This window comes from Harpia harpyja, chromosome 20 (assembly GCF_026419915.1).
Source record: "Harpia harpyja isolate bHarHar1 chromosome 20, bHarHar1 primary haplotype, whole genome shotgun sequence".
NCBI classification, from domain to species: domain Eukaryota; kingdom Metazoa; phylum Chordata; class Aves; order Accipitriformes; family Accipitridae; genus Harpia; species Harpia harpyja.
Window position 1 is genome coordinate 8,076,436 of NC_068959.1, and position 23,679 is coordinate 8,100,114.

Here is a 23,679-nt window from a genome sequence, read left to right on the forward strand (position 1 = left end):
GGATTCTCACCTGGCTTGGTTTGCTTTGCATCGATACACCAGGACAGAAGAGACCCATCAAACTGCAGGATTGGGACCCTGTCTGATAGTGTCCCATCCTCCCATCTTTCTTTTCCCTTCCTTCTTCACTGACTTCTGTGTTACAGTGAGAACTCGCACGTTTCGTTGCCACAATGAGATTTGACACATTAATAATTCTGCAGAAGAGAAGAAGGCCTCTCCTGTTGGAAGGCATGCTGGAACGAGACTTGAGCAGATGGGCTCCTTTTTGACGTACCCTCCTTATTAATACAAAGTGATGGGAGTGAGGAATGATGCTTCACTGCAGAAGTCAAGCTTGAAGATAATTTGATATATTAGGGATGCTCCGTCTGGAAACACTCGACTCCTTGCTCCCTGCAGAAAGACACCGGCGTACCTTGGAATGACAGGAGCCACTTTGCATTCACTCGGCTGATCTACAGCCATTCAGAAGCAATTGTTTTGCTTTGCAAAGTTTCTTATAATCATAAAGTCTGCTAGGAGGAAGCAGTCTGGAATTGGAAGCCATACATGGATAGCATCTAAAGAGAGCTCGGCCAGTTTCCTGATGCTGCCACAGGTTTCTTTGGCACCCACCCAAGCTCAGGGTGAGTTGCTTAAATGCTTTTTGCTTAAAAAGGAGTATTTCCATGTGTGGTTTATTAAAAAAAAAAAAAAAAAGAAAAAGAAAAAAATAGACTCAAGTCTCTTCATCCCAGACAGAAAGGGACTAAAAATACCTAACACTCATTCCAGGAGTAAGGGGACTGTGTTGTGTTCAGCCAACAAGCCTTCTCCAGGCAATTCAAGGGAAAGGGGCATTTTCCATCTCCTCGTTCAGAGATGAGCTTTGCCAGTCTCAGGGGAATATCTGGAGGGCTCAGAAAATACAGAGGGAGGAAAGAAAACAACAGTGTTTCTCAGAAACGTGGCAGTCTTCAAGGAGACTCTCTAACATCCTTTCTCTCAGGAAAAGCCAAGACCTGGAGCAAAGGCACGGCAATTTTAAGCTGTGCTGTGGCTGGGCTGCAGGGAGGTTTATGGGATGATGAGCTGCAAGAGCTCAGCCCTTGCTGCCTGCTACCGCAGCTTCGGAGGAGGCACCCTGCAGGGAAAGTGCCAGCAATTAATACCTATTTAGTGAAATACAGAGAGAATTTGAAGGTGTGGGGCAGTGGCCGGCTGCCTGCCGATGTCTGGGTACGGAGGTGAGGCCGCTGCCGCCTGCGGCATTCCCGTGGGCTGGGATGATGTCCCAGAAGGAGCAATGCCACCTGGTGTCATCAGTGTGCGGAGAGGAGGCAGAAGTTTAGGACGGTGAGGGAGTGAAATATGAGGGTGAAAGGAGAGGTGCAGGGAAGTAAGTGGTGCTGGCAGATTTGAGGAGGGTCATGCACAAAGGAACGAGTCTTTCCCTACACCGCCTGACAGCCGTCTGCGCTGCCCACTCACTGTCTTGGCTCCTCTTGGTGTTCAGGGTATAAATAAGGAGCTGGCTCATTTCTGGGGGACTTTCTTTTCAAGGCAGATCCTTTGTGGACCAGTTAATCAAGATGGATTCATGAGGCCCATTTCAAGTCATCAGTCTTCCTGCATTATGCATTTCCTTTGATGATCGAGCCCACAAGCAGTGGAGAGGAATATAAATGTGCGACTTGCTGACACCTCTCCCAGCAACCAAGGCAGCAAATGGGACAGTAAAACAACCTTTGGCTGAAAACTGTCTTCAGTTTAAGAGCAGCATAAAGAACAGATGCAGCAAGGAAAATACAAGGAGGAAAAAACCCTTCCCAGTACTGTTGTGTTTTCTATTTGAAGGCATGAAGGTCTGTAACAGCTGCCCGTGTTATTTACTAGCAGTGGGACTTCGGCATGTAATCGCTTTGCGAGGTTTGTTAATGCAGAAAGAACAGTGGATGGTATGGGCTAAAGAGCAAGTTTCCTCCTTTGAACTCAGCCTGGCTGTTGCTCAAACTGTGTGCTGCAGACGCTGTGAGTCAGAGCAGGCGTGGAGGAGGGAGGCTGTCTCAGCCCATCAGTGCCGATGGGTCCAGATTTTTTGCGGTTTATTGTCAGCCTGCTAATTCGATGGCATTCAGAGAAAGCTGGGCATTTTCCAGGCATACGCAAGGCAGGAGGCCGTATTCTTAGGTTTGCTGAGACGATTTTGCGACGTGAATTTAAATCGAAGGGACAGCTAATCCTGCTGTAGGGCAGGGGGTGAGCTGGCTGATGTGGTGTCCCTTCCAGCCTGGTTTTGATGGTTCCCAGAGAGAACTGTGCCTGCAGAAGAGTTGTCTCCCCCGGAGCACCTACATCCCGGGCAGTGACCCTATTTGGGGAGCTCCGTGTTGCCTCGGGATCTTGCTATGCTTGCTTTGCCGGGGGGCTGGCACAGTGCCTGGGCTGGAGCGTGAGTTCCTGTATTCCTCCTCTTCCTCCCCGGGGGACTGGCAGTGCTGCGGAGGGAGGTGAAGCCAGATACCTGCATGTCCAACAGATACGTCCCAAATGGTCCAGGTCTAAAGAGCCTGAAGAAACTCACATACCACCAAATTCCAGGGGCTCAGCTCGTTTCCCCGAACAGCCTGCTGCTGCAAAGTGAGCTTCTTCCAGTGTTCACTGGCAAATTTTTGAAATGCTTTTGGCCACTGAGGTGCCATGGAGTACATCGTTCCAGCACTGTTCCCTTCTTGCTGTACTTGATTGGATGGCAAAGGGAAGCATTTCTGTGCTGGTTCTTTCCCAAACTGGTTGATACTAAACACCTTGCTGCAAAAGCATGTCTGCTGCCCCTCAGTAGTGGGTTGCAGTCTTTTCTTAGTCATTTCTGAAAAATTTATTTTCTGTTTTCCAAATATGGCCAATTGAAAACTAAAGAAAAGGTCCCTTTTTTTGCAGCCTGTGGCTATAATTAGTACAAGGTGACAGATGACTTCTTTACTTGCAAATATTGTAATTCTCCTGTTTTCTACAAGCACTGACTGATATTCCAGAAAGACAGATAAGCATATTTAATTCTTGATACTACTTTGTCAATAGAAGCATTTTCAAGAGACATTTTGCATAATATGTGATATATTCTTGTTTATGTATTAGCCAGCAAGAATCCACCTCCTCTGGGAATTATTTTCTAAAATAATCTGACCTCTGGTATTCCCAGTTCATTGGCTGTCGTGTCACCCAGGCCTGCTCTGAGCAGATTCCAGTGGTGCGGTGACTAAAATGCCTTTGTAATTAGGACTGCCCTTCTTCTGGGGCATGTGGAGGAGGGATAACAGGTGAAAACAGTTATTTCAGCAGTTGATAACAGCTGAAATGCAAAGACATATTCAAGGTTAATGATGTCCTCTATGGTCCCAACAGCCTTAAACAACTGGAAAATCTTCAGAGGTCTCCATACTTTTTAAAGGACCTGAATTTTGTCAAAAATCAGTGGGAAAAAATGAGTACAATCTTCAGGAAGAAATAATTCCTTTTGTCTATTCAGGTCATTTTAAAATTTTATATGAGGTGAGTCCCAATGTATATTGTTGAATACTTGCTTCAGTTTCAGAATACTGTGGTTTGGTTTGGGGAAAACAGTGAGAGACAGCATTTTCAACTGCTGCTGCCTCGTCACTGGCATCATAATCTTTTTTTGACTTTTCCTGTTTAAGTCTGCTTGTTGAGGGGTCTAAAGACACCAGACATCTTACTCATACTCCATTGTGAACCTGGACTTTTCTTCGTGCCTTTGTAGGCCTTCCAAGGAGGAGCTGGTGGCACAAACTTCAACTTGCTGTGTGGTAGTTTCTTTTGACAGATCTTTTTCCCCTGACTACCTCCCAGAAGCAAAATGTCAGTGCAATTTGGTCCTAGCCATGAATAACCAGTTGGCAACCTGTGAGGTCCCTCTTACTGAACCTTAGGAGCTCTGCATGTCAAAAACCACTTGGCCTGAAATGCATTAAGATGTCAGGGACAATTATCCTGCTGCATTTCCTATTCATTAATCACAGCTCTGGCTTTCTGAAACCTCTACACTAGCAATTACAAACAAGATTGATGTAGGTTTAACCACCATTCTGAGCAATACGTACACAAAAATATAACTTTTTTTTAAACCTAAATGACTGCATTTTGAAGCAAAACAAATCATCTGTTTAGAGCATCTGTACACCTATATCCAATCCTCAGCCTTCTAAGTGGATGCCAAATTGCTTAAAAAAAGCCAGAAGAAAAAGTGTGAAAGTCTTTAAAAACATTTTCGAGTCACTTATGACTCCCTCAGTCTGATGCTGATGTCAGAGGGCAATTTAGTCTTTTCCTTGCAAGCTGTCTGCTCCCAGACCAGGTTTCCATCTAACGGCTTGATCCTGACCTTGGAAGTTAATATGCTAATTAGCTCCCCCAGCCTATGCACAGAGAGCACTGTTTTCGGAACTTGACCAGTGTCTCATGGGAATAATGTGACTTTTTTAACTCACACCATCATCATACGTTTGCGAGCAAGCAGGGAGGAGAAAGCTGGCTGTAGACTGAGAAGGTGCCTGCAGAGAACATGTACCAGCAGCACGTGGTGGAGGGCAGAGGGAAGGCAGAGCTCGAACAAGCTCTTCTATTGCCCGTGATTGCATTGTGCATAGTCCCCTCGTTCATTTTCCCTCATGCGTTATGGTTGCTAATGGTACTAGGTAAAATAATTGACTACATCTCTTGTGCTTGTATTCCAAAAGAAAAAGCACCAGACTTCAGCCTGTCCCACCCACAGCAGCCCAAGCAGGAGGGCAGAGTCTCTGTTCAAGCACCTGCTTTGTGCAAGGAGGCACAGCAAACAGTTTTGAAGAGCAGCAGTGCTGAAGAGATAGGATCAAAAGCTGGGAGACCAAAAAATGACCTCTTCTCCATATTGCTTGCAGTGTATCTCTAATGATTTTTCCGCCTCTGACTCAACAGGAGTGACTAATTCTACAATGCTACCCTGCTACACATGTGTATTTGCGCACTTGTCTTCATCACATGCAGTGGGCAAGAAGTAGAGGAGAACAATAAAGAAATGAAAGAAATGTATTTCATTAGTAATCTGAAGTCCAAAAAAGTACCCTTTTTTCTCCCAAATTAGGAAATCCTATAAACCGGCTTTTCTAATAGACAGACTCCTTTGGTAAACTGACCAACCACTTCTTGATCTGCTGAAAGTTCATTGTTCAGGATTTAGTTTTCCCTGCAAACTGTGATTGGAAAAGAATTAGCCTATCCATTGGTGACTGAGTGCATAAAAATTAGAATAATTCTTTCTAATCTATTTTGAGAATTTTATTAGTTTCATCCAAGCATTATTCAGGATATATTTTTTCCATTATGCTGCTAGCTTTCTTGCAAGTGAGCTGTTATTTATATGACTATTTGTCTCTCTGGGTGGAAACTGCAAGGTACGTCCACCTCAGAGCCTGTGAGAAAAGCAAGTTCCCTGCGTGGTCGGTGCAGTGGTGCCTCTCTTGGATTGGACCTTACCTTGCAGAGGGAAGAGATTTTTCCTAAGCTGGCTGCCATATGCCTAGATAGGCAGGATTCCTCTTATTCTCCCAGAGATGTGTTCCTCTGATGAGCTTCCCCTGTTTCTCTCCTGTACTAGGGATTCATGGATATTGACCTGACCAAATTCAAGGAGAGCGGAGCCAATGTAACTGGCTTCCAGTTGGTGAATTACACGGATGCTGTTCCCGCCAGGATCATGCAGCAGTGGAGGAATAATGATGCCAGGGAGCATCCTCGTGTGGACTGGAAGAGGCCAAAGGCAAGTGGTATAAAAAAACCATTTAATTTAGGGTCCATCTGGCTCAGTTCAAGTTATGCTCACCTCTTTGTGATTGCACGGGGCTCTTTAATCTCACTCTGAAAACCTGTCACTTAGTATAATTATGAACATCATCTGTTCCAGGTGCCTCAACATTGTCTAAATTTTATTAGGCAGGAATCGCTGCTTGCTAAGAAATACACAAGTTAGCGTATTCACTCAGACTCCCAGTTTTTACCCTCCTCAAAGCTAAGGATTAAACATCTCATAATATTCAGTATATAAAAAAGAAAAAGCCTCATTAACTCCTTAACCTTTGACTTGTTTACTACATATCCAGTCATAATAAAGTCTTTCCAGATGCTCTTTCTGAGCATTTCAAATCAGTGTGTACAGCAGAGGGGAAATATATTTTAATTCCTAACACAGAAGACCCTGAAGCTGTCAAGGGGTGGGGAGGGGAGGAGGTTGATTTTTTTCTATCTGACATTTGAAAACAAATACACTTGTGACAAACATTCAGCAATAGAAATGTCAAGTTTGGAAGTATTAGTTTAAAAAAGTTACAAACAAATAAATCAGTAGGTGATCATAGGAAAAGGAATTAACTCTAATGGTTACCGTTCATGCCAGAGTTTTACACCAGTTTCTGTAAAAGTTTCCACTTGAATAAATTCATCTTTTGCACATTTTTTGCACATTGAAGTAGAGTTTTCTGGCCTCCATCTGTGACCAGAAAGGGTCAATTGTTATTTGATTTTGCGTAGCTCACATTTACACTGTATAATGTATTCCTTAAAAGTTCAGGTCAATGATTCTAATTAAATAGAAAGACTCAGGTAACAGGTGAATGGCTTTTAAGGCTGATTCCTCTTCAGGGAGTGCAATCTGAAGGCAGCTGGGCTAGAATAGCAAAAGGCAAAGCAGAGCCATCCTTAGCTCCACATCAGGAGCTTCTCCCTCACTCTCCCATCCTCTGGGAGAGAAGGCACCAACTTTCGTGAGTCAACAGGACAGTAGTGATTACAGGGAGCAAGAGACTGTTGAACTTCATAGATGGAAGGATGAAAAGAGGGCAAATCATCTGAAAAGCTGCTGTGAGGTGAGCCAGTGCAGCACACCCGAGGCGAGCTCACCCTAACGGGCCACGTACAACTCCTCTTCTCTTTCTAGTACACATCTGCCCTAACATACGACGGGGTCCGGGTGATGGCCGAGGCATTTCAGAACCTGCGGAGGCAGCGGATCGACATCTCCCGTCGCGGCAATGCCGGGGACTGCCTTGCCAACCCGGCCGTGCCCTGGGGACAAGGCATCGACATCCAGAGAGCGCTGCAGCAGGTTCGAAACCCAACCGATGTGTGAGCTGCAAGGACAGCTGACTGTAGCCTGCGGGCGGGGGAAGAGGGGTGATGAGCAGCAGAAATGCTCAAATGACATGCTCGGGTTGAGGAGCTGATCCTTCCAGATTAAAGCCAGATCTTCTAAAGAGTTCGGGGTGAATCCAGCAAACTGCTTCTCCCGGTACCAACTGACGTGTCCTTGCCTTCTCTAATTTCTGTTGGAGTTCTGGGATGGAAAAGCCATTTATTATCCCATAAAATCCTGGGTCCCTGTTTTTATCTTCCCCTTCCCAAGAGAGAGACCTGCTCAGGCCATATTTTTTTAAGCTCCTTTGACTGTCTGTGAACTCCGCTTCAGTTCCAGACTGCTAATGAAGCTTGAAACCACATGAATTTTGCCTTATGTGTTGGCTGTCGTCAAAATGTTAACTCAAAGCCCAGATTATAGCTTGTTTCATACTGTGAGGATTCGTAAAAGTCTTAATAACAGCCATTTAGATATCTGATAATCTTGCGTTTTCATCCTGCATAAAACTTCAGATTTTTGAACAAACAAAAATACTACATAAAACTTACAGCGAGAGAGAAAAACAATACACTCTTATCAAAGACTAAGAAAAGTCGAATATTTTAACATTTCTTTACATTTCAAGACTGACATTCATTTCTAGCATTTTTCTTTTTTTCAGACAAAAATAGATGGATTCCTTGGAAATACTGCTAGTTCAGTGTTATCCAAATATAGCTTATCCCATCTTCTTTCCTTAACTGTGAAGAAGGCAAGAACAAAATTAATTTGGTTAATTTGCAACATATGTAAATTTCCCCAAGTATTTTGTTTTGAATTGTTTTTTTCTTACTGGTAAACAACAATTCCTTTAAAACCAAATCTTGCATCTGATTTGATTTATTGCCCAGGTTCAATTTGTTCCCAAGCCTGTCATTGACTTTCTGTATGACCTTGGGCAAATCACTGTCATAGCTTCTCCAAACCCTTATAATGAAATCAGCCTCCTTGATGCATCAGGGAGATTGGTTACCTAATAAACATGAAATACTTGGAAGTCTTCTGATGAGCAATGGATTCTCAAGCATTTTCCTTTATTGAATTTATGAGAATAGGATATCAAAATCAGACTTAACTAGAAAATACAGTTTTGTGTGTTGGAAAATCTCCTCTGAAGTTTCCTTATTTCTTCATTAAAACAATTTCAAAACTCTTAACTTTTCAACTGCAGTGATTTGGGGCAAAGAACATGAAGAGTTATTTGCAAAAGTTGTTTCCTTACCATTGAAAAACTATAATTTTCAAAAGATGTGACCAGTTCAGTTGTGATGGTCAAAATAAAGGTTCCGAAACATGCAAGGGAAGAAGTCTCCTAGGGAAATTTTAACTATGAATTGAATAATCATCCAGCATTTAGTATTGTAGCAAGAAAGAGGCAGATGAAAGTAGAAAAACTTCTGATTAGATTGAAAGTTTGAGTTATCCTTTCTGTAAAGACTCACAATTAGGGCAAGTCTTACAGCTGTTTACAGTGTGCTTTCTCTTTACCTCCCATTTGCTAATGCCTAAAATTTTATAAGCTGTCTAAAAGCAAAAAGTTTCTCTACTTATTTCTACTCAAATGTCTGGAATAAGCTCCTGAATTGCCTTATTTCTGTTTAGTGTAAGGAGGAGTCATTCTGCAATTTTTCAAAAACAGAAATCTAACACATTTCAGCAAAATGTATGCTTTTCTTAAGGAGAATTGCTTTTTTTTTTTTTTTTTCCAGGAAAATGCTCACAAAATATTGCTTTAAACCAATACAGCAAGGTTTCAGTTGTACTTTGAAAAGATAATGATAATTTTTGAGAGATTTTTTTATTAATGTTACTTGGTTACCACATCTAGTAAGCAGGTAGCTAGTCCCTAACTGCTGACTAACCCTGTAACCAGAAGGAGACAATAGCGTTCTTCTCCTCCAGTTCTCCCAGCAAAGAACCACGTGCCTGTGCCTTATACACAGATGTGCTTAAATGCTCCATGTCTCCGGTCGACTTTACTGTTTGCTTAGCACTGTTGAAATCAGTCCTCACTATATTTTGTAGTGATTCAGTGGGTCTCAGAGGATGGGAAATGATGGAAAAGTTGTGCTGCAGCCTCCAGGATAGATGGGAGAGACCCCTTTTGCTACTTCAGTGCCACACGGTTATCACAGGATTAAGATTTCATTCATCCAGATAGAAGAAACTGGTGCTGCACACCTGCCTTTGAGTGCATTTAAAGCTACAAAGCATGAGCACCTGTGACTTCAGCTTCAGAATTGGTCAGGACCTAAAAAGAAAACCAAAGGGGCCATGAAAAAGCAGGCAGGGGAGTGCTTAAGACAAAAGTGCTTTTCTAGTGCATCTTTTTTTTATGGGTATGTTGTGTCTTGTGAGAAGGAAAAAGCATGTTTCTCCAAATGTCACCAGGAATATCTCTTGACTTGAAGGAGCTTCAGAAAATACTGGCAGATGTTCATTTTCATGACAAACCTTTGCGATAATAGCTGGAAAACAAACACAGTTTAAGCAGATTAGCAACAGATTTCCTCTGTAATGATATATCCTCATTTCTTCACCACGGGTCTTTATTCTGAGGATCTCAGAGTACTTAAAAAGGCTGCTAAATACCTGTTCCCATTTTGCATGTGGGAAGACTTCAGTTGCAGGGACAACAGATTTGTCCAAAGCAAATGGAAAGGCTGAGAACAAACCTTTAATTCCCCATCCAGTGGCATGAGCACTTCTCCAGGTGGTCTGTATAGAGACCCAAATTTGCACTCCTTTTCCCACGTTCCTGGTCCCTGCTGCCTGCTCCCCACACACTGTATGTAACTCCAGTTGGAAGCCCTTCTCCACACCAGGCTGGGCACTTTTGCAACAAGTCAAATGGCCATGCTGAGAAGAGAAGTTCAGGACCTGGGGTGTGATGTGAGCAACGCTCTTCAGCTTGGCAGTGTTATCAGCAGAGATTTATGATTCAAAGTTTACTATGCAAATTTCATTTACAATACTAAATTGTCAGGTTTTATTAGGCTGGTGCAGAGGTAATTGAATTTGCTTGTTAACTGATAGACTCTTCTCTATCAAAAGACTGCAGCTGGTAGCTGTGGCCATGGTTTCATATTTCCTCTAAATACAGTTCCTGATTTGAACTGACAAATTCTTTACCAAATCCTGACTCGAGGTCAGATTTAGAAAATACAAAAAACCACAAAACTCAAGGAGTTCAGAGCTGATTTAGCTCACTGTCACATCCCAAGAGGTGGTGGGTTCACACATGTGATCTAGCTCTTATGCATTGCTGAGCTCAGTAATAGACCACTACGTTTTAAGAGAAAGGGTTTTTAAAAGAAGGGGTAAGTTAAGAGAATGGCTGTGCACCTGGCTAGGCATGCTGTAGAGAGTGAACCCAAGTGAAAGCCCGGTGTCAGATAGATGTCCTCTCTCTCCTGCATGGATCTCAGAGACATGACTGCACTCTCCATCCTTCTTCCCCTCCCCTCTTACTGCTGCCGAATCACCACCACGTGAGAAGCTGACCAATTTGCTCTCCTCATTGATATTTATGTCTTTAAGGTCCGTTTTGAAGGATTGTCTGGCAACGTTCAGTTTAACGAGAAGGGACGGAGGACCAACTACACCCTCCATGTGATTGAGATGAAACATGATGGGATCAGAAAGGTAAAGTAGAGAGCGACCTGGGATCCTGTGTCAGGCACCAGCCCGGTGTTCGAGTTATGGTGTGGTTAGGTCTCAACAGACATCTCTGTTCATGTAGGCTTGCATGTGGAGTCACGAGTGCATTCTCAGCTCTCTGCACGAGCAAAGCCAAGCACTAGGGAGAACTCATGGTATATTACTAAAAAAATACAACATATGGAAGGAATTATCAAGAGCAACAAGGGCATCTCAGCTGTGGGGCAGGGATTTCCAGGATAGTAAAAGCTTGGCCAACTCAGCCTTGTTATTGGCAGGGCACGTTGGCTCAGGCCCAGCTACACGGCTGTCTGTTTTTTGCTCTCCTGCTTTTCTTTTCCAAGGATAAGCCAAGTCAGAGCCAAGCAAAAGCCGTCTGCCCCAGCCAGTGTAGGTGAACCCTTTATGTTGACCTAATTCTGCTCTCCTTGAAGTGACAAGAGCTTTACCACTACCCATGTCCTGATAGCTACACAGACATTTGTGCTGTTCTGGAGTCTTGATCCCTTTCTATATACCAAGCACTTTGAAAAATCTTGCCTTGTTCAGGGGTGCCGAGCTCCCAAAACACTAATCCTTTTGAAAATCTGATTCCATGTGCTTATGTCCCACTTTAGATACTACCTATTTGAAGAACAAAGAGTAACTCAGTAAAGGAGGTAAAGGAGAGCTACTAAATATTTTGGAATGGGGCATTCACTGGAATCCCCCTGCACCCCCTCAATCCCCTGAAAAATAAAATGCTTATTTGAAACTAAGAAAAACTGCAAATACTGAAAGTTCCACATTTACAGCCCCTACTCCCAATTCATACTTACACCTGAGAGCAGCCGATGTGAGATTAGAGCGCATCACAGTCAAGCAAAAAAAAGGCAAATTTCTCATTGAGAAAGAAAAGAAGTGTCATTTTGAAGACATACAAAGCGGTCTTCCTCCTCTACGTGGTATTCATAAGAGGACAAATGCAGTATTATGTCCAGTTTCGGGCTCTGAACTTCAAGAAGTTGGCAATCTGGAGAGAGTCTAGAGGAGAAGAAAGAGAATGGCTAAATGTCTTGATTTTGCTGTGTATTTACTGACAGAAATTATAGTTGTTTGGAAGACATGTACATCACTGCCACGAGGCACACGGTAACTTAGATCCACCAGGTTAGAGGTGCAAAACAAACACACGTGTCTCCATTTATGTTGCCCTAGGGCAGAGCCTTGGAAGCTCTTTCCTCACTCTCTTTTTGTCTGTGCAATGAAGAGAGAAGACTGCATAGATTTTTTTCTCCTGAGCTGTTATGATCTCTAATCTGCCCTCAGCAGGCTCCTGGTTGTGCCCTGTGTTAATACCCTTTCCCATTTACTGTGATAAGATATTCCTTTCACATGAGCAGAGCTCAGGCAACTTCATACTTGCATGAGGTGATGGAAAACCTCTTATAAAATCAAGCCCTCAAAGTGGATAACCTCAACAATGATCTTCCTAGTGATATTCGGTGGCACTCTGCTTTACCTGCAAGCAGTGATAGATCAGCCCAAATCCCTGATTATTAATAAGCACAACTTAACATGAGAGTTCTTCCCATTACAACTGTTCAGTTTATTCATAACCCCAAACTTTTCGACATTGGCCAGGATTGTTGTTTTGTTCTCACTTGATTTTTTTGTCCTGTTGTCTCAAGATGTCCTAAGAGTTAGTCCTACGTTCATGCAGGATTTCAGCTGCAGGATAGCATTTTATCACCCTGTAGCATCTGGACATGCAGCAGGCATGCTCACCATTAGAAAAATATTCAGAAGTCACACAGGGGCAGTGTGAACTCTTGGTGTAGGGATGAGGCAGGGGATGGCAATAATCTGCCAGTACCTTGTGCTAAAGGTTTTTGTGTGCATACAAGCACTCTGCTACTGTAGCGTATCATGCACATTATTTACAGGCTGGAGGTACAGTGGGATGGGGAAGTTCCTGGTCCTGCTGGCAAAAGACATCAAGAATCAGGAGGAGAGATCTCTGGCTGGGTATGAAAATACAGAGAGAACTGATCCTGCTTGGATGACCCTGTTACCATATCTTAGTTAATATTACAAAGAGATATCAATGACATATCCTGATTTTGTATTCGGCAGATTGGTTATTGGAATGAAGATGAGAAGTTGGTTCCAGCAGCCATAGATACTCAAAGCGGCAATGAGTCTACAAGCCTTCAGAACAGGACTTACATAGTCACAACTATCCTAGTAAGTGCTGTGACTTCTATCCCAGCTTTCCCTCTCCCCCATCTCCCTGATGTGCAGACTCCCCCTTCCCCCTTGTGTGCCCTCCTTCGTACTATATCATTTTTATAATAGCAATAACAATAATAATAATAATAACAACAGCACTTACTGTTTCCTGCCAGGTCCATAAAGGTATCTGAAAATTGCTGTGGCTAATTAAATAGGTATTAAAGAGTTCTCATGCTTAACTGTAGAAAATACAAAAGATTATGACAAGATAGTAGAGGCATCAGCATAGGTAAATTAGCAACATTATACCTGTGCTTTGTATTTAGCCCACAGAATGGGGGCTGCAATTTTGGGAAGGATAAGCTGCATTGTGCAGAGAAGCTGAATCATAGCTTTAAAAACAACTCTCCACTATAATCATGAAGGAATAATAGGTACCCCATAATGTACGGTCTCATGTATTGTGTCATTGTATACGCTTACCCTGCAGAAACATGAAAGTTTACTAACTTGTTTGTTGAATGCTTACTGTGAGTCTACAGAGAAGACACAATACCCAAACTGAGTTAAACATCTTAAGGTTCTCTCCTGTTTAGCAGATTTGATTCTGCCTGTGCCCACATAGGCAGACATGCCTTTAAAAACTCACAGCTCAGAGGCACTAAATACCCCTTGCAGAACTGCACTGAAAGGTTTGTTGCCCAGACTCCCCCAGCTCCTCCATTCCCCTCAGGCCCATCACCGCGGAAGCTGCACACAGATTTTGCATGAATAAATAGAAAATGCCGCAATAAAAAACACACTTTGAACCTTCTAAAATAAGCCCACTGTGTGTTGACTGTGCCCTTTGGTACAGGAACACAAAGCTAGAGCTTTTCAAGGGGACCAGAAGCTGCAGACTGGGCTCCAGTCCGAGCCCCTGATGTGCATCTCTAGAATGTGGAGCGTGGCTCAATATTGGTCTTCTCTGTGCCAGGAAGACCCGTATGTGATGCTCAAGAAGAATGCCAACCAGTTTGAAGGCAATGAGAGGTATGAAGGCTACTGTGTGGAGCTCGCTGCTGAGATCGCGAAGCATGTTGGCTACCACTACAGACTGGAGATTGTCAGAGATGGGAAGTACGGAGCCCGGGACCCTGACACCAAAACGTGGAACGGCATGGTGGGAGAACTTGTTTATGGGGTGAGTTTCCACCCTTGTCCATTGTCTTTTGCCCTTGGTACTTGAGAACACATTCAAGCCCTAAAGAAGGAGCCCTGCCTTCCGTCAGCCTGAGCTGTCTCGAGGACTGCAGCTCTGATAATGCAAATAATCAGCCCAAGTAAAACGTTTTAATTTAGGAAGGGGCAGCACATTTTGTGCCTATGGAAATGTCAAAATGTTTCCTTTCAACAGTTCCAAGATTCTTTTTCTTTCCATTTTTGGAAGAACAAGTATTGAAAGGTCAAACTTTCCCCTGGGTAGAATCTCCAAATTTTACTCTGTTTTATATTTGCATGATAACGGCAGGATGAAAGAAGTATAAGATTTCAAACACTCAGCATATGACCGGTGAACAATAGGACTAGACTACTTTCTGCCTAGCCACTCATTTTCATCATATCAGATATACACTTGCACCCTGCACTTCTAAACCTGGTTCGGTCTGGTAATTCACAATCTGTGGTGTTTAGGTCATCCTTCAGAGGGGTCTATTTTTCCCTTGTAGGGAAAGGGGAAATTGGTGTAGGAAGCATCAGTGCCCAAGCCTCTGCGTCACTGTGTTGGAGCGGGGGATGATCTGTCTCCTGCTAGTAGTTTCACAGTATATGCCGACAGCCATTTCAATGCATTTCCCTTTCCATTTTCAAGACGGATTGTAAAATAAGTGGAGAGTGCACATCAGTGTCACTGGAACATTTTTCCTCTTCTCCTGCATCAGTTATGCAATCAAAAAGCAGTTCCTGATGGAAGTAAACATCCTGGCATCCTTTTTCAGGCAATTGGCCTTTCCTTGCCTCTTTTGATGTCTGGATGATAAAGCTCTTTTAGCAAAAATCATCTGCATCAGACTGTGACATCAGTGGATAAATCAGACAAGAAGAGCTAGGTGGCTGCAAAAGGAAAACGCTGTGATTTCAGAACAGAACTAGTAATCAGTAGTGATAAAATGGAAATAATCCACCAATATTATGGGCTGCTCCTTTTTAACATTTCTCTTGCAATTGGTTTCGTCTGATTTCTTCTGAGGTAGCAGGGGTAAACAGAGATCAAAGGAACGTAAGCTGGAGTTAGTAGGTATATTTTATCCCCAGAATGCAAATCTCTTTTCTGTCTCTCCTTTTCAGAGGGCAGATGTGGCTGTGGCACCATTAACCATCACTCTGGTTCGAGAAGAAGTTATAGACTTTTCCAAACCGTTCATGAGCTTAGGTATCTCTATCATGATAAAAAAACCTCAGAAGTCCAAACCAGGAGTTTTTTCCTTTCTGGATCCTTTGGCTTACGAGATATGGATGTGCATTGTTTTTGCCTACATTGGAGTGAGCGTTGTCCTTTTCCTGGTGAGTCGCTTCAGCCCTTACGAGTGGCACACTGAGGAATTCGAGGAAGGACGGGACCAGCCGGCCAATGACCAGACGAATGAGTTTGGGATATTCAACAGTCTTTGGTTCTCCCTAGGAGCTTTCATGCAGCAGGGATGTGATATTTCTCCAAGGTGGGTTGCCTTCCCCAATGAGCCTTCTTCCAGTTCATACGGTTTAATCTTTCTACGTGCTTTGGAGCTGAACAGGTTTTACTTTGACCTTCGTTCCTGAACCATAGTGTAGTTTTGTGAATCACTTACAGATTCAGAAAGGATCCAAGGGTTCACAGGTCTCTCAGCTGTGAACTGGGGACTTCAAATTTGAGACCATAAAAATACCATTCTAAATTTATCCTGGGGAGTTCTTTTGAGGGAATTTACAGAAATGCAAACAAGATTTTCTAAAGCTACCCAACTGCAATCAATTTTTGTCAGTCATTTTGTTGCTGTTAGAAACAAGATCATCTAGCATTATAGGGAAGCTATAAAATTCCAGTAAAGTAGGGAGAAATAATACAGTAGGTGCCCAGTGAAAGGTTATATGGTCTGTGCCAAAGATTATGGAGCACACTGAGTGGCTTTAAGTATTATTGGCCTTTAGAAAGGTCAGAGAAGTAGCGAGTTTTCCTTCTAATTCCCATTTCAGTCAATAGTTCTGCTGCCTGAAAGTTCAGTAGGACCCAAAGTCCAAAGGGTTCCTAAAGGGACTTTTTGGTGAATGACTCTTGTGATTACTTTTAGATAATCTTTCTTGGAAAAGCTGGCACAATATAAGGTGTCTGGAAAACTGCATGAAATGCAGAAGATGTAAATCTGTGATAGAGACACCAGCAGAGACTTATTTGTAAATAATGTCTGGAAACACCTCCTCCATTTTAGCGGCCTATATTCGCACAAGTCTTATTACAGAGATTTTGCCTACTGCAGGAGCCCATGATACGCATTTCTTCTCAACGCCTTGTTCATACAAAGGCGTTTAAAAAGAAAAGAAAAAGAATTAAAAGCATAGGAATCAAATTGCTGCAAGCGGGACTCTGATAGATTTTCTTATTTATTTGCACAAATTATATGTCCGGTAAGTAATATCTGTAATAACTGAGGGATCTTTCATGTGGTATGTGTATATTCACGTGAGGCAGGATCAGAGGTGAACCAGGGATAAGGTGTTTGACACCTCTAGTGTTTTGAGTTCAGGGCAGAGGTACTTAGGGTTTATAAGGCTGAAAAAGGGTTAATGAGCTGTGGCTTGGGATGTGGATCGTATGTATCCATCACTCCCAAGAGGTCTGCTCTGGATGTTGGTTGGAGGGAAAGCATGTGGACAGGTCAAGCACCAAAGCTGCTAGATGCTGCAGGACACAGCTCTTGCTCGCCCCCTCTGAGAGGCAAACTTGTCCCACTTTAGGCTAAGTATATTTTTGGCCAGGTTGGACTTAAACCAGAGGTACTGCCAGCCACAAGAATTAATTTACAGGAAGTATATGCATTTTCTGTATTTACATGCCATGGTGACATCTGAAGTGATGCTCTGATAAAAGTAGACAGCAAAGAGGCCTTTTGTTTTCTTTTTTCCCCACACTTCCTTTTTTGGGCTTTGCCTCCCTTCCCTTCAAAGGAAATTTCAGCAGATACGTGTCTTGTGGGTGAACACAGTAGGCAGAAGTTAATTTCCTGCACTCTGGGTTGGCATCAAAGCTCAGGGGACGAGAAGGAGGCACAACTCCATCGGCAAGCGGAGATAACTCTGCGCAGCTCAGCACAGCTCCGGCGGGACGGCGGGGGGAGGCCAGGTACCAGCTTCTTGGCGATGGGATGCCAATTTGTCCAAATACTAGTGCACTTGGGATAGGGGGGAAGTAAGAGCCTGCAAGGCACTTTGATAGTGACAGCTTTTATGAATATGTTTTATCATCTGATCATTGATTAGTAGGAGTCCAGGCGGAGCATTCAGAAAGTCTTCCCAGCAGAGGGAATTTCAGCTTTATCGCTGTCTTGTAACACAGCCCCATGTGTTAGGATCAGGTTATTGTGATTTTCATTCTCATTGTTGTTCTTGTCATCATTATTCTTATTTAGGAAAGAGAATGTCTTCCTTTGGGGACATTTCAATAGCCAATTTCTGTTCCAAGAAGAAGCGTGGAGAGGTGAAAAGCTGAGACTTTGCAGAATAGCAAATTTGGAAACATCTTTAATAAAAAGTGTCAGGGAAAGATCAGTGGGTTTGATTCAAATAACAAGATTTGCTCTAGCTAAACAACATGCTTTGAATCACCATTTCAAAGTGTTGTTTTATTTTGCTTTGAGATGGGAAATGAGAATGATTCTGTCATTGTTATTTTAATGTTGTTAATTTGATCATCCTGATAATGAAAATTACAATTTCATTGAAACCAATATTTTCCCATGGAGCACAAGAGCACTTTCTGACTACAAATATTTGTGAGAAAATTTGAAGAACAAAGTATAGGAATTATTATAACTCCCAGTACTCTGAATACAGCTCTTTGAGATGGTTGCAAGTGGAGGGGGACATTTCTGTGAAATGTGAAAGCAAGGAGGAAGCAGAAGAGTGAGAATTTCCGTAGGATGTTGTTGTACAGAAAGGCGCTGAGCACGCTCTGTATTTCACATGTATTTTTCACACGAACCTAGTGCAGAATTTCTGTGACACATCACTTAGAAATGAATGCTTGGTAGAACGACATTGTGGGCAGGTGGGGATCTGCTCTATTCCAATATATTTCCTATATGGTTGTTTCTAAACTTACCACTACAATCTCTCAGCATTTCCCCAGTAATGTATTAACCAACATAAATAGCTTCTGTTATACATCTGTTCTGTCATTCTTTCCCCAGCAGGAAGGAGCAAGTGCAGGGGTGTATTTTGTTTTTGTAGAGGTTTTGGGTTGTTTATTTCAGTTTTGTTTTGGGAAGGAGTAGGGGAAATTTGTCTGGAGGTTTGGGTTTTTTTTTTTTCCAGAGCATGCTTGTTTTAAGCGCATATGCCACTATGTATTTATCATTAAAAAAATATAAGATCAAAACTGCAGACACATCACTCAGCACAGCGGGTGGTGAGGTTTGCAGCAACTCCTTGCTCTTGTAAATGTGTGTTCCTCAGTCTCAGACCAGTCCTCAGGGAACTTCGGTTCCCCACAGAGACAAAAATTTGCTTTTGAAGGAAACTGGCGTCCTTTTTAAGGATATTCTTACTAGCCAGAACTTTAATCAGGCTCTTAACTATGCTGGTCACAACCTACCAAGTACTTTAAAGGTACACTGTGAATTCGATGACCTGTGGGTGGCCAAGAGAGAGCGTAGCTGCGGGTTATGTGCTCATAGCCTCTTCTCCTGAGGAGTGAGGCTGCTGGGCATGAGGTTGACTCGTGTCCTTGAAGCTCTGAAGCCTTCATGTCTGGGCATAGACTGGATGACTGTGACAAAGGCCAGGCAGTAACCCGTCATGGAGAGTCCCAGCCGGAGCCAGTGGCAGTCTGTGTTGTGCCTTTGGATGCTCCAACATGAGCATGAGCAAGGAATCCATCCTTCCTAAGCCACAAATGGAATGACTCGATTGTGGGTACATAGCTTCAGCCAAAGGAGGCTGTGAGCTCTTGGACATTTCCCACTGGAGCGTGCGGTCCCCCTTCTGCACCATCACTGACCAGTGGCTCCACTGGATGTGGTTCAGTCACTACCGCGTGGACTAATTTGTCCTGGCTGAGGTGAGCTGGTCCCGGTTGTTGCCCTTAAAGTCTGTGCTTTCAAAGTACTGGCTGATGCACAGCAGAATGGGGGAGAAGCAACATTTTGGAGTTGAGTAGTTTCACGTACACAGTAACAGGCAGAAATCAGTGAAGTCTGAAATGGGCCATAAACCATTAGGCTTTGCAAAGTGCTACCTTAACTTCAGAAAACAGTCATGAAATTGCAAAAGCACTCATTAAATGTGAAATACAGACCCAGAAAGGCGATTCGCAGAGCAGGCATCAGAGGTAATAAATATCCCGCAGCCAATAGCGAGAGCCTGCAGCAAGAGAAATGTGAAGTAAATATGACTCACATTGTACCATTTTTCAGAAATGTAATTTGATAAATTGTCTTCAGAGCTTAAAATAACCCCAGTGTGTAGCAGCTGTGGAGAGTGGGACCTTGCTAACATCCAGCACGTTGCTACCATTCCTCGCTCAGGATGGACCCGAAGCCTTTGAGAAAGAGACCGAGGGGACATCTGGGCTTGCCGACCTCCTCTGCAGCAAAACGAGGCATCTGAATTTTTCATCTGCCCCATCATTTTCTACAAAATAAATTATTTGATTGTTGTGAAAAGTATAAAAAAGCAGGGACCAAAATATATATTTCTCTTGTCAGCTTCCTGGCTTGATCTTCTATTTTTTGTTATCACAAAATGTGTTGCTTCATATGGTTTGAGCCCAAAAGAGACTTCCTGTATATTGGAGACTATTAAATTTAATCCAGTTACTCTTCCTGTGACTCAGAAAACTTATGTTTGACTAAAATGAAATACATTTGGCTAAAACAGATCTTCCAGAAAGGCATTTATTCTTCCTTTGACAATACCATGAGACAGAATAAACACAGTTTCTCTCAGCTGAGTAACTATAGGAGTCTTGTCCCCACTGGAGTTTGACAGGAGGATAAATATCACCCAGTAAATGCAGCCACCCTTTGTGCCCTCCCAGAGGGAAATTAAACAGAGATCTCCAAAAATAAACCCAGCTTCATGGGGGCTCTCTTTATACTGTGTTGTGGAAACAAAACACATATAGTTTGGGTTCAGATCAAAACGTACCATGAGTAGAAGGGAAATGTATAGTCGTATCATGACACGATAGGGTATCATGTCAGGATACCTGGACAACACAGCTTGAAATTACTTATTATAATCTCCATGATTGAGAACAGTACTGGAGATGCTCTGCTCATTCTGCGCTGGAAGTGAAATGATGGATGAAGCTTTCATCACAGCCTGCATCTAGGAGAGAGCCAGACTTGAGGGGGACGTTTCAAGAGCATCAGCAGGGATGCATGAGCACGAAGAGACTCGGTGCTGGTCTGTGCAAGGTGCCATAGGGGACCACTGCTGGGAAATGGTTGGGCCACACCAGTGTGCCCTAAAGACTGTGGGTGTTTACCATGTGCGAGGAGACGCGGCACGAGGTGCCATCCACCCTTCAGCTGGCTTGGGATAAAGAGTTAAAGGGGTCTTAACTTGCCTGCAGAGTCCAGACCTGGAGGCAGGGCAGGGTGCAGTGACCCCCTGCCTGGGGGGGAACGTGCTGCTTAGGGAGGTTTGCTCGCAGAGGTGATGAACGCATGCACTCCGAGGTGGGAAGGAGAGATATAAATGCTGGCTGCTATCCAGTCAATAGATAGGATCTATTATTCATAGGCATCTTGCGGACATCGTTATTTGTTTTTAGTGACATGGAAACAGTGCGCTCTGGCTGATCTATATAATGTGCAGCCGGGGTTGTATTTCACTGCACTCCTTTGCAGGCTTTCTGTTGCACTCAATCATAGCGGTTTGTCTGTGGAAGAGCAAGTACGGTATTTATTATGTACCTGTAATTAATGCTGAACATTTTCTTCTGCTATTTTTCCTGATTATTTACATTTCTTTTTAGATCAATTGAAAAAATCACAGGAGACTTCAGCCATAGAGCTGATGGAAATAACAGCAAAATTGCTCCACAAGTTGTTGAGGGTTTTTTTCCTCAACTAGCCTCTAGAGATTTTGAAAAATAGCAGCACTTTCAAATTTCATCAAGATGTTCCTAGTGCTGAAAGATTTTATCTGGTTTTAGACAAGCTCTAAATCAGAAATTGGTTAGGAATTTTCTTTTTTTTAGTGAGAGGTTTGATTCGGGTTGTTTCAAGGGAATTATTTCTGTTCTGTCCTTTGTTAACTTACATTTGCAGGGTACTTATATATTTTGCTAAAAATTTAGAACTAGGGAAATTAGAACCAGCTGCATTTAGCAATCAAAAGGATTTTAATTCCTTCCTGAAATGAAGGCTGAGCCTCGGTGTTTATTTGGCAGCTCTTCTTGATTTCAGTAAGAGTCTTCTCTGACACTCCAAGCATCTGCCTGTCTTTCTGGCCTGATGCACCGTTCTGGTGCCATCCTTGCAGTACCCATTATAACATTAAACAGGACTTAACTTGTCCTGGAAAGTCACTGGAGAGCTGTGCAAGCTCTGCCAAGGCGGAAGTTCCACGAGCAACGAGGAAAGATTTGTGCTTTTTTTTTTTCCTCGCACTTTTTGCACGGGAAGGTCTGGGGGTGATGGAGTGGAGCTCGCTGGCAGGGCTTGCTAAATCCTCTTTAGGGACATGGGAGATGGTGTACTTGCTCCTACAGACCAGGCTGCTGACTGCCGGTGGGATTCACTGTGCAGTCTTGAGGCAAAGGGCATATTTTGCAATGAAGGAAGAAGCAGTTTGTCATTTCCTTGGAGAGCACATGCAACCTGCAGCTCGTGCTGGGGCTGCCCTGGGGGACAAGGCAGCCAAGCCAGGCTGGGAGCAAGGTTGGTTCAGCATCCCTACTCCTTCTCCAATGTGGGGTGAATCCGGGAGGCTTGGGGGCTCGTCCGTGGGGACAAAGCTCAAGATCATTTCTTTTTGGCAGTTTGCTTGAACTGGTGAGCTGAGGTTGGTCTTTAAGAATAAAAGTAAAAAATTAGGATTTCAACTTCTGGAAAAGTTTTCTTTCCTTTTAAAAGTGTACCAAATGATTTTGCAATTATCCCTGCCTGGCAGAGTTAATTATGTCCAGGGAGAGGAAATTCAGGTCACAGGGTAACAGCAGTACTTGCAAATCACCAGGAACTGATGACCACACTTATTTCTGAAACTGCACTTAACCAGGGAAAGTGACTCACCAGAGGAGCAGCTTGACAAATTGCACAATATCTAACTAAACAGTCCCCTTTGGAGTTTGCACACTTCCATGGCAACCAAAATGTGGCAGCCAGGGGAAAATGGAAATTCTTTTAAAATAGTCATCCTTGCCATCCTCTTTTTCATTTGGAAAAATGCTGAACGATACAGAGGACTCAGAAGGAGGAAATAACTAACTGTGAGAATATTGTTGGGAAAGTGCAATTTCATCTGCAAAGGAAAAATGAGTCTTTTGAACTTCCACGCTCTGACATCTGAAAATTTCTAAATGCTGCAGAGGTGAGGTAATGGATGTTTCCTCCACTGATCTGTAAGCCACTTCCCTGGGATGGTTTCCCTATCAGGCATATCTAGTCACTCTTCCACAGCTCTGACTTCAGGCCTTTACTATTCAGGTTGCTGGGGGACAGCAAGAAATTTGCTGAAAGTCCCCCCATTGAGTGACAGATTTACTAATCATTCCACCAGCTGTGTTTAAAATAAGAAGTCAAACACTTGATCCAAAAGCAGATGTATTAAGCTAAAAATATATTTGCAATCTCTTTCTTCAGGACTAAATAAATGTTTCTCATACTTTTGATTGAAACCAAAGTTAAAAATAGCAGGGTGGAAAGTGCATTGCCCAGGTTTTTAATCTATTTGGAAGTTTTATTAGGGCATCTCTGACATGGAAATGGCACGTGTTGCTTGTGTTTCTAATGCTGTGCCCTGGCTCAGGATCATGAGTGGCACTAAGATTTATAGGGGTGCCTCTGAGATTTATAGCCCCCTCTGTGACTCCAGCGGGAGGCCCTCTGAGGCTCCAGAGACTGCCTATTACACTGTACTCTGACTTGCCGATTTTCAATCAGTAAGAGAAACACACTTTCTCTTTTCATTTTCTTCCCTCTCGATAACCTGTTATCCCCGAGCAGTCGGCTCAGCTGGGGTCTGACATCCTCCGAGCTGCAGTCAGGACTGCGCATGGTTGTGTCTTCCTAATAGCTAGGTCGATTGCCAAGTGTTTTTGTCAAAGAATAAGGGTTGTGAGGAGCTGAATGACCTCCATCTCCCTGAAGTGGTGTCCTCTGCAAGACTCCCTGTCACACACTGCTTTAATG

At 43.2% G+C, this 23,679-nt stretch overlaps 1 protein-coding gene across 2 annotated transcripts in view; it reads left to right on the forward strand.

Annotated features, from left to right (window-relative positions):
- Positions 1-23,679, forward strand: part of GRIA1 (glutamate ionotropic receptor AMPA type subunit 1) — a 129,654-nt gene that overhangs the window by 75,530 nt on the left and 30,445 nt on the right. For both annotated transcript variants that reach the window (XM_052816672.1, XM_052816673.1), the window contains exons 6-11: positions 5,639-5,800; positions 6,974-7,141; positions 10,751-10,855; positions 12,986-13,096; positions 14,061-14,267; positions 15,413-15,783. In XM_052816672.1, coding sequence (XP_052672632.1) covers positions 5,639-5,800; positions 6,974-7,141; positions 10,751-10,855; positions 12,986-13,096; positions 14,061-14,267; positions 15,413-15,783 — 1,124 coding nt within the window. The remainder of the gene's footprint in view (positions 1-5,638; positions 5,801-6,973; positions 7,142-10,750; positions 10,856-12,985; positions 13,097-14,060; positions 14,268-15,412; positions 15,784-23,679) is intronic.